This window comes from Rhagoletis pomonella, unplaced genomic scaffold (assembly GCF_013731165.1).
Source record: "Rhagoletis pomonella isolate Grant_MI unplaced genomic scaffold, Rhpom_1.0 Rhpom_scaffold_00002, whole genome shotgun sequence".
NCBI classification, from domain to species: Eukaryota; Metazoa; Arthropoda; class Insecta; order Diptera; family Tephritidae; genus Rhagoletis; species Rhagoletis pomonella.
The window spans coordinates 5,525,977-5,536,493 of record NW_023458556.1 but is presented as its reverse complement, the minus strand read 5'-3'; the positions used below and the strand labels follow the sequence as shown (position 1 = coordinate 5,536,493).

At 35.3% G+C, this 10,517-nt stretch overlaps 1 protein-coding gene across 1 annotated transcript; it reads right to left on the bottom strand.

Moving 5' to 3' along the window:
* Positions 1-8,345: 8,345 nt before the first annotated feature.
* On the bottom strand, positions 8,346-9,876 carry LOC118734540. Its single transcript, XM_036464258.1, has 2 exons — positions 8,652-9,876; positions 8,346-8,502 (listed from the first exon to the last, which is right to left on the bottom strand). Exons 1-2 carry the CDS (start codon positions 8,887-8,889, stop codon positions 8,459-8,461), a joined length of 282 nt encoding a protein of 93 aa, XP_036320151.1. The 5' UTR covers positions 8,890-9,876; the 3' UTR covers positions 8,346-8,458.
* Between the last annotated feature and the right edge of the window lie 641 nt (positions 9,877-10,517).

Below are 10,517 nucleotides of genomic sequence, written 5' to 3'. Positions count from 1 at the left end.
TTTAGATAATTTAAATTTAACCAATTGTTTGATTAATACGAGCATCCTCTAAATTTATACTTAGAAACGTAAAGTTTGGTACCAGCACCTCTTTCGGCAAGAGGAAAAATTTTGGAAGGAAACCCTATCACAAACATTTTTTTTTTGCGCCACTCTAATGTACATACCAGGGATAATAGTAGCAAAAGTTCATATTTTGCTACTGACTGAAACAAGTTTGTTTAAAAATTAAACAATTGAACAGCTGTTAGCGTACAGTGGTGCAAACTATTTAAGAATTCGGCCGCAAGGTTCGGTGCGTGGTTAGCATAGCATTCAATCAGCCTTGTCATGAGTTCCATTTCCGCCCGAAATCGTTCACTTTTCGCTTCTGTTTTCGCATTCACTACGGGTGGATGAAAAAAATTCAGACGAATTTGTTTTCGAGCGAAACTCGCTAAAATGCTGAATATAAATGAGTATGTATGTATGTACATTAAATTCTTTTCTGGGGCTCCCGCATGCTCCTTTAAATGTAATACAGTACCTCCGATACTTTGAAAATTTGACTGACCCAAATTTGGTGAATTATTACTTTTCCTGTTAGGAATTCGTGTACTTGTGATGGCGAGAACTGAAGGTGATGTAACAACAATCCATGTACTTTTTTTTATCCCTATGACTTTAAATAAAAACTTATTCAAAGCGCCCTTTTCGGTAGGTTTGTACTTGAAAAAGGATCTTGAAATTTTCGTGTTTATTATATTCATTTATGCTATACATTATACATATAGGTATATAGCATGGACCCGATATACAAATTTAGTATTATCTACTTGGCTTTTAGTCCACAAATCATCACTCTTACGCCATTGTATCCAAAGTGTCGCCAATAATTTATCTTGCTACTTGATCGCTCGTGAAAAGAGGTGTTGAAAATTAATTTATTACCAGTAAAGATATTGAATTCCAGTTTTCACGGAGCATGTCCAACAAACTACCTGTCTGCTGTCTGGTGTCTGCCTGTCGAGTGTCGGCTACTCGCTGCTGTATGGCTGGCTGTCTGACTGTTTGTCTGCCGGTCAATTGGATTGCTCTCGCTTTTTTTTTTTTCTTCAATTTCATTGAAGTGATCTTGATACGGGCACAATAACTCAAATCCACGTGAAGTGTGCCTAGCGCAACAACAATATCTATCTGAAAAAGAAAAAGGTAAGTACATATAACTTTGCCACAAGCGCTTACAATCACCAGTTGCCGGCTGAAGTCCGCTCGCGGGACTTAAATGCTTTTTTCAGCATTTAATAGTTTTTTTTTTTGTGCGACACTTTACTGTCGCCCAGTTTGAGTGGCAAAGTCTTAATTAAAAACGTGCAAACTTTGGGAGTGAATGGTTGCTTAAGAGTGGAGTTGGTAAAGTAAAAGGGAAATTGTATGGAATAAAGAAAAGACTTAAGTGGAACGCAGTTGAGCATTTGAAAAGGACTGCATATTTTTTATTTGCCTACGAAAAGTTCAGGAATCTTTTGAATGTGGATATGTATATAGTTTTTGTTTTCCTTGAAGGAGCTCAATATATATATAATGCCATTATATAATCATTACATTCTTCTTCTTCTTTATTGGCGTTGTAACCGCCTAAGCTATTTTGGCCGAGTCCAAAACAGCACTCCAGTCATTTCTTTTCCGTGTCAACCGACGCACACTGGAAATGCCAAGAGAAGCCAAGTCCTTCTTCACCTGGTTTTCCAACGCAGAGGAGGCCTTCCTCTTCCTCTGTTACCAGCATCGCGGCCCACGTTGAATACTTTCAGAGCAGGAGCGTTTCTGTCCATTCGAACGACATGGCCGAGCCAGCGGAGCTGCTGAATTTTAATTCGCTGCACTATGTCTATATCGTTGTAAAGCTCATACAGCTCATCGTTAAATCGTCTGCGATGTTCGCCATCGCCAACGCGTAAAGGTCCGTAAATATTTCGCAAAATCTTTCTCCCGAAACCTCCAAGAGCCGCTTCACCAGATGTTTTCATTTTCCGAACTACAGCAAAAAAGTCAAAGGCAGTCATCGCTTCAAGCTTTCGAAATGCTGTTGTGTTGCAATGCGTGTTTCCAGCTTCAAAGTCTGAAATATTAGTAACAAAATTAAATGCTCTCTTTAGCGAACGGATAGCCACAGAGCATAGCCCGTCTAAGGCCACAAAGACAGTTGATGGTCCTTTCAATGCCGCCAAAACTTGAAGCTTGGATTTGATGACTGTTTGCCAATTGGCTTTCTGAAAACGGCATTGTAAATGCGCCATTCAATCTCTTTGGCGAAGGCTAAGACGACCAATGCTTCAGCTCGGAATATTTTGGGTTATTCATTGCAATTGCAAATTTGATAAAAAGTCCATACACATACCATACCTATGACGTACCTGAGACGAGCAGCTAAGAAGATTTCTCTGATCACGAAGGCAGAAAGCCCGTGTATGTTTCCAACCTAAGCATCTCTTAACTCCGACTGAGTATTCTGACATTGTTGCTCCAAGGCTGACTGCACAAAGAAATGAGTTATATCTTATTGTAAACAGCCAGAAATTTCGTTAAATGTAAATTTCAATATTTTGAGAGGTAAGCTGCATAACATGAACACAATGCCCTATTATGGACTCAGCCATGTGTGTGCCACAGCTATGACAACATCAACAAGAAAAAATTTTAACAACTATTTAAGTCATAACAAATGATATCTAAAGTGCGAATGAAACTTTTGTGTCAACTTGCTGATTGTCCGTCAGTCGAGCTGCTGGCGAACGCAGCTGCCTTCCACTTCTCTTTTCTACAATACTGCGCCACAAGTGACAAGTGTTGATTTATGAGTGTGAAGTAGGAATGTTAATCCCGGGATTCTCGGCAAATTGTGCCGGCATTTTCGGGATTTGTAATTTGCACTGTTGGCAATAATAGAAACTCCTTTTATTGATCAGTATTGGTTATATTTCTTTTTTTATTTAATAATTAATATTATATATATAACGCCGCGCGATAGTAAATTTTAAACACAAATATATTTTATTCGCGAAGCCTTGGGCCAAATAGATCAAAGTTGCGTTTTTAGTTTTTCACTCTGACGTCAATTCAAAAATGATTTAAAAAATTCAGAGAAATGTGCTTAGAGAAGAAGAATGGATATCAAATTAAAGAGGAAATCCGGTGGAATTTAAACAGATTCAAGTTTTTGGTGCAGAAGGACTGGTAAGTATTGAAAATGTCCTTTTAAAACTTTATCCTTGAAATTTCGCAATATTTATCTTTGAAATAATTATATGTTAAGCACTTATTAAACTCGGCAACATCCCATTCATATTTTTTTAATTCTTAAGAAATTTTCTCTTGCATTTGGTACCCATATTTTTATTCTACATTGCATTGAGTTTTTTTTTAAATTTTTGGAATAAATCATATCTTTGAAATTACAAAGTCCTTCAAAATAAATCCTGACGTCAGATATAAAAAAATAAAAAACGCCACTTTAAATAATAAAGTAGGTTTCAAACCCATTGATTTATTATCTATTTTATGGTAGGAGAGCTTCTCAAAGAATATAGAAACAATTTTTTCGATTTAAGCCGTTGAAAAGTAATGCATATCTAAATCAAGGGACTAATCGCGGCATCCCGGGATTATGATAACGATATCCCGAAAATCCCGGGATCGGAAAAAGCTGAAAAATTAACATCCCTAGTGTGATGGTATTTGTGGTGGGCCTTTTTCCGGTAGGTAAATATTTTCGTATTTGTAACCAAATCTGCTACTACAAAGATTCTTACACACGTATTTACAAACACATATATGCACCTTGGTGTTGGAGTCTGGCATCTTTGTTGACATTTCTATTGACGTATGCACGACAATCAAAATTTTGACACTCTCACTGGAGTTGTGATAAATAAATTTCCGTTAGGGCCATTATATTAATTCAAGGTTATTGCCTGCGCCATTCTTTACCATCTCAATTTATATATTTTGTGTAATTAGTCAACTTGAAGTTTGTGTGCAGCAGATTTTTAAGTATCTAAGTGTATTCAGGTTTTTACTTTCATTTTCTTTTGCCTTTTTGTCGTCTCTTCAATTGACTTTCTTCACACGATTCAGACACTTTGATTTAATCACTATTATTTTCAATTAAACTTTTGTTTGTATTTAATTTATGGCTTGTTGTTGTGTTTTAGTCATATCGGAAATGATGTGCAGTCGTACTTTTTTTGTGTGATTCTTAGTTATTTGAATTCACTATTTTTCCATATATTTAGTTTAATTGATTTTACTTACATAAAATAAAAGCCACACAAAAATTTTAAATTCAAATTCAACTCATGTAAATATTCGAATATATATGTATGTACGTATGTACGCTTGTTAATCAACGAAAAATAAATACAAGCTCACATTTACTTTATGCAACTACGCAATTTTTGGCAAAAATTCATAAACAAAATCTATGCAAAACAAATATTTAAATGAAATCCTGGTTAACAACAAATAAACATTCGAATGTAAATCATGAAAATTTTCACAGTGTGTAAAACTGCTGAATATTTGAAGATAACTAGAATATGTTTCATTAAAGCTGGCAGAATGGAATTCCATGGTATTCTTCTTGTCAGCGAGCACTTCGAGGTCCGCCTGCTCACTTTTTGCGTTTCCTTCTTCTTAACTCCAGAAAGAAGCAAGAGATAGAGTTTCAGCAATTCTTGAAGCGGCAATACTGGTAAAGTGTTCTTAACGAACAAAAGCTCCAAAACTTTCTCTTTAGTTCCGACCTTTCGGAATCGCAGTTCGCAAGTCGGTTTTCAGAGTAATTTTAAAAATAGTACCGTTAACCACAGTTACCTGAATGCTACATGAATCCAAGAAGGCCATGGCGGAATTTCATATTCAATAAAATAATTTTTCGCTTGTTTTCAGTAAAATAATTTCGGTTTTTAAATTCATGAACATTTGTAGAAATCATGCGTATGCACGTACGAGAACGTGTGTAGGTAGGTATTTACATACATATGTGTTTAACAATTTGTAATACCTGCAGAATGGAATTGTATTAATATTGAAAGAAAATATTTACACAGATTTTTTTTTAGATGCGGCAATAAAAGGCTAAAGCTTTCTTCTCTATTTTGAAAGCGAAATATGTACATAGTACAACCACACGTTAACACATAAATATGTATCTACATAGGCAGATACGTATAAGTGTGGTCGTATTTTCATATGTACTTACCTACAAAAAAAATTAGAAAATAATATCGTTACTAGATATGCTTCAGTATATTATTTTAAAGTTTTCACCATTTCTTTTCTAATAAACTTAAGCCATGACCGCTTAATTGCAAACTCACAAAATAATATTTCGCTGCTACCCTACAGCAAAATTTACAGAGTCGGTTCCGCACTACATATTCGTAGCTTTCTGGGTAGACCACCACTTCTGACATCGTTGGTAGTGATATACAAAACAAAAAATGTATGTAAACCAATTTGCAAAAGAAAACACCTGCTTGGATGTGGCAAGAATCGAGTCTTGGAGTTCCAGAATTCCATCCTATCGGCAACTATATGAAAACGGAAAAAATGTCAGATAAGAAGTATGAATTCTTTCAGAAAACGAAACTAACCAGTTGCTGGGTATGAAACCGTAAATCTTTTTTGGCTGTAGTTTCACATACATACTATGGTGGTCCTTCAAGTGTCTAAATCATTGAGTTTTATTTTTTTTTTGTGTTTTTAGAAAAAGATAAGTCTAGACATTAGGTCTTACACAAAACGCAATGTAGCTCCTTTTATAAAAAATAAAATATTTTTTTTTAGATAAACTTCTAGCCGTTAACGTTGGTAGCTAGTGCCCTTTTTTGCCATATATTTATTTATTTCTAAATATGTTACTTAAAAAAAAAAACATTAACATCGTTGCTAAGGAAAAGATCTATTTTCGCAATTTATCAAACTCGAAATTCATTCTGCCACAGGGTTTTTTTGGTAAATTGGCTTAGAATTTCAAGTAAAATACTTTTATGGTATACCAGCATAGTAAAAAATATTTACCCGCCCTAATACATACTATGTACACATATATATTTGCATACACTTGTGATCAGCTATTTAAGTCACCAACATTTTGATAAATTTTGGCTATTTTTCTATTTTTTATTTAATGTTTATTATTTTTCCTTAAACAATCTAGCACATTATATAACAAACCCCGTATAAATCCATTATTCAAACTTTAAGCAAAAATTATAAAAAAACCTGCAAAGTTTCAGCTAAATTTTCAACTTTTTATTCAAACGTTTTAGAATTTATTGAGTACGCAGTTTAAAGCCCATTAAATTCCAGGGTAATAATGGGCAAGTTTTAAATAGCTAAAGAATGGCGTTGATTTTTAATATTTTTTTCTGACTGCATGACGCAATTTTTTCCATATAAAAAATAATTGTCGAATATACTTGGGCTACTAAACTACATAATCAAAAAAAAAAAATCTAAATAAAAAGTTGAAAATTTTTCAGAAATTTTGCGGATTTTTTATAATTTTTGCATAAAGTTTGATATGTGGATTTATACGGTGTTTTTTATATAATGAACTCGACTTTTATGGAAAAATAATAAACAAAAGAAATTTAGCCAAAATTGATCAAAATGTTGGTGACTTAATCAGCTGATCACAAATGTACATATGTATGTATATTCCATATTTAGTGGCGTTTTTTGCGTAAAGAGCGAAAACAAAGCTCAGTCACTGTCTTATTTCCCACCGGTGTAATTGCATATGTTTGCATGTGTCGTTAGTAGTAAACACGCGCTTCATTCATAAAATAATTTCGTGCGGAATCGCCATACAGCACTGCTATTAAACTACGTCACACTAATTACCTTGTTCACTATTGCGTAGGTATGGGCGTGTGCCATTGTAGTTACATACCGTTATAATCGCCAGGTGATTGGCCTGTTGAAAAGCTTTAAACTTTAAATAACAAATATATGAATCATGTTAATTATTTATTCTTTCACTTTCAATCCTAAATTGTGTATATATATATGCATGTATGTAGGTATATTACATATATTACATACATACATATGACACATGAATCGTCAAGGAAAGAGAATAATAAGTTAAATTCCGACAGAATTACTTGATGGGTGTAGGAAATTTAACCAACTTTTAATTATATAATAACTAATCTTGTTTAAAATTATTTATCAGTAAGATTTTTTTATAGTTGTATATAGAATTGTAATTAAACTCAATTTTATAATAATACTAATACCAATAAATGATCGCACATATAAACAATAATAAGCATAAATTTCAAACTACGATTACTACGACTGCGATTAGTTTCACTCTAGTTAGATAAATAAGTTTTCAATAAACAATTATTTATGGTAGTTGTGGAAGCAAAAACAAAACACATTTTTTTTTTAATTTGTAGAATCGATACTACTTTAAATGAATTAGCCTTGGTTCCGTCGAAAGCCCCCAAACCTCTCTCATTTTTGTTAGCCTTCGTATAGATTTTAAGGGCGTGATTTTCATTCATGAAAAAGTCGCCTTATTTCAAACCTTATTTGGTATAAAGCGCCGCAGAGAGGTATCTTCCAATTTGGATGGAGCTATAAGTTTTGCGGGAATTACAGATATAGACTTGGCCTTCTTTGCTATCAAAAGGGAAGAAAATTTTAAATATTTTTATTTATATAGCTTATTTACATACACAATCCTTCAATAGCATAGATGTTTTTGGTTCGTTTTAAAATAGAGTAGACACAGAAAATATTTCTAACTGCTTGAGAGTTCTGGTAAAAAATGACACGCCTTTTACCTTAGGCCCCTAAACTGGACTATTAATTTTCGATAGGACGCTTTCTAAGTCTCATTTTCAAAAGCCCAAAATTTAACGAATTCATCTAATAAGTGCTTTGGAAGTAAATGCATTGCGTGCGAAGTAGTTTTTAAAAATAAATTTTATTTCGGCAAAATAAATTTATATTTACTTATTAAAACAATTCTTTATACATATTTTCTATTACAAACATATGCTTATTGTATTTATAAATAATATTTTGGTATTTGATTTCTTGTTTTTTTTTTTTGGTACGCGTCAATATATTCGAACTAATACTAATAATACATATTTCTTGCAAAACTTTTTTTTTTAAATAATTTATTACGAACTAAAAAATAGCTAAACATGCATTATATTGTTAATATAATAATTGTTGATGTTATATATCTAAGCTTTTATAAAACAAGCAATAGCTACCTTCTTATTTAGAACGTACATACTTGAATCAGCATTCTCTCATTTAAAACACAGTTATAGTCTTTGGGATGAGCACAAGGGTAAGCGGTTTTAATTGATTTCTTTAAATTACTAACATAACTTCTTCTACATAACTTAATTGACATTCGTGGAACTTAAAGCAGTGGCGGTGACTAAACATTCACATTGCAATGATTGTAGTGATCTCGCTGCCAATCTGTAAACAAATTCAAATGAAAGTACAATCAGTCACAACACGATTAGTCATCACGCGAAAAAAGCATAGGAAACATGAAGAAGAGTAAGAACAAGAAGAAATGCAAATGCAAATGAGAGCGCGCAACACGCACGGGTTGGCTTACTCACCGCTGCCAGTCAAGCAATTCTCGCGCAACATATCACAATGGCTGTAGAAGAACTGATGATCGCCGTTATACGAGGCACAAATGGCTCTGAACTCGTCGCAATTCTCCAGCGCGCCAGCGCATGGATGGCTGCCGAAGATGGCTAAGACGACGAGCACCAAAACCACCAGCAAGATAATTCCACCGGCTGCGAGCCAAACGGCGAGGCGACACCACGACGCTTTGCACGGTGAGAACATTGACACGCGCGTGGAGCTGATTGGGAAGACCGCGGCGGCACGCCCAGCGTTGAGCAATTCTTACTCCACTTTGTTTGTTTTTAGCCACGAAATCGGATATTGTTTCAACTCACTTTTTAGTATGTCAGTAGTTCAAAACCCTTCACGCCGTACTGTATTTTTTCTTGTAACTACGCGATAAGCCAACAACTAACTGCCCGTTTGACAAGCGCGAATGAATTTCAAACGCACACGGGTAGAGCGCGCACCAAGCATAGCTGAGCTGTACTGAATTCAAGCGTGCGGCTGTGAATTGAACTGAGCTTTTTAGAGCTGTTTGTGAGCTACTGTCATTGCTGCAGCGCCGCTGGAGGGGGGCGGCGAAGCGCAGGGCTTTTGGCGGTCGTAATGTGCCAGACGCTGGGCGCACAACCGATGGGTCACCCGTAAGCGAGTGTGCGCGCGCCTACCGCTGCTCGAAATCGAAGCGCGCGCGCCTTGCACGAATTGCGCTAAATTTACTTGCTTTACTTGTACATGTTTTAGGCTTATTAGCAGCACTTAAATATTTAAATTTATCATAGTTACGCGGCTGCTAATTTATCCTTCAATTTTCATGCACTCACAGAATTAGCAAAACAAAGCGTGGAAGAAGCTTTACAAAAATAGCTTGGCAGTCACTTCGCTTAAACATGCAAATGAGCACCTTTTGTTGCTGATAAACAAATGTCAGCGGCGTTAAGCTGCCATATTTGTTGTTGAAAATTGTCTTGCTTTATTGCTGTAGCTACAGCAGTTTTGTTGTTTTAGCTGTTTTCACAATCGTCTGAATTAACTGCCTTGTTGAGTTTGTTTGCTCGCCGTTTTTTGCATTTATTTTTATGAACTACTTAACTGTTTTAGTGCTCTTTTTAGAATATGTACACAATTTTTATAGGAATATTACACAGTTACTCGAGCTCATCGCTGGTGCTCGGCTGCACTCATTTCACTTCCGCAAACGACTGCCAGACACATTCACTTGCCTACTACTGCCAAAGACCAAACCTACCTACCTACAAACATGCTACATAGCATATGCTCGTACATACCTTTTAAACGCTGAATGCACCGCTAACCATCTCCTCAACCCGTATTTTTATAATCAGAAATATTATATGTAAGTGCTTGGGCCACAATCACCCAGAACCGAAATAAGGCACCCAAGGCACAGTGTTCAGCTGTGGGTGAAAATGTGCACATATTTTGAGGTAGGTCGTTAAATAGATGCCGCAATGCACCCTACGAAATCACATTCAACTTATCCTGCGTTTCGCTCGAAAACAAATCCCCCCCGGAATTTTTGCATCTGTCCGTAGTGAATACATATAATCGATAAGAGAAACGTGAACGATTTCGGGCGAAAATAAAACGCATGATAAGGTTGATTATGAAATTGGTACGAATAGACAACTCAATACTTGAATTAGATCCAATCTATGAAGGGTGGAATGTCAAGCCCATACTGTGTATTTATAATCTACAGCTCTATTAGACTAGTTTCAAAAAGATGCTGAGGTAACTCGGTGTAGGACTGCACGCCGTAGTTGATCTTTTAAGGATAGAGTACCTAAGGCTTTAGAATTTGTTTGTGTTCTCTTCCCTGGTTA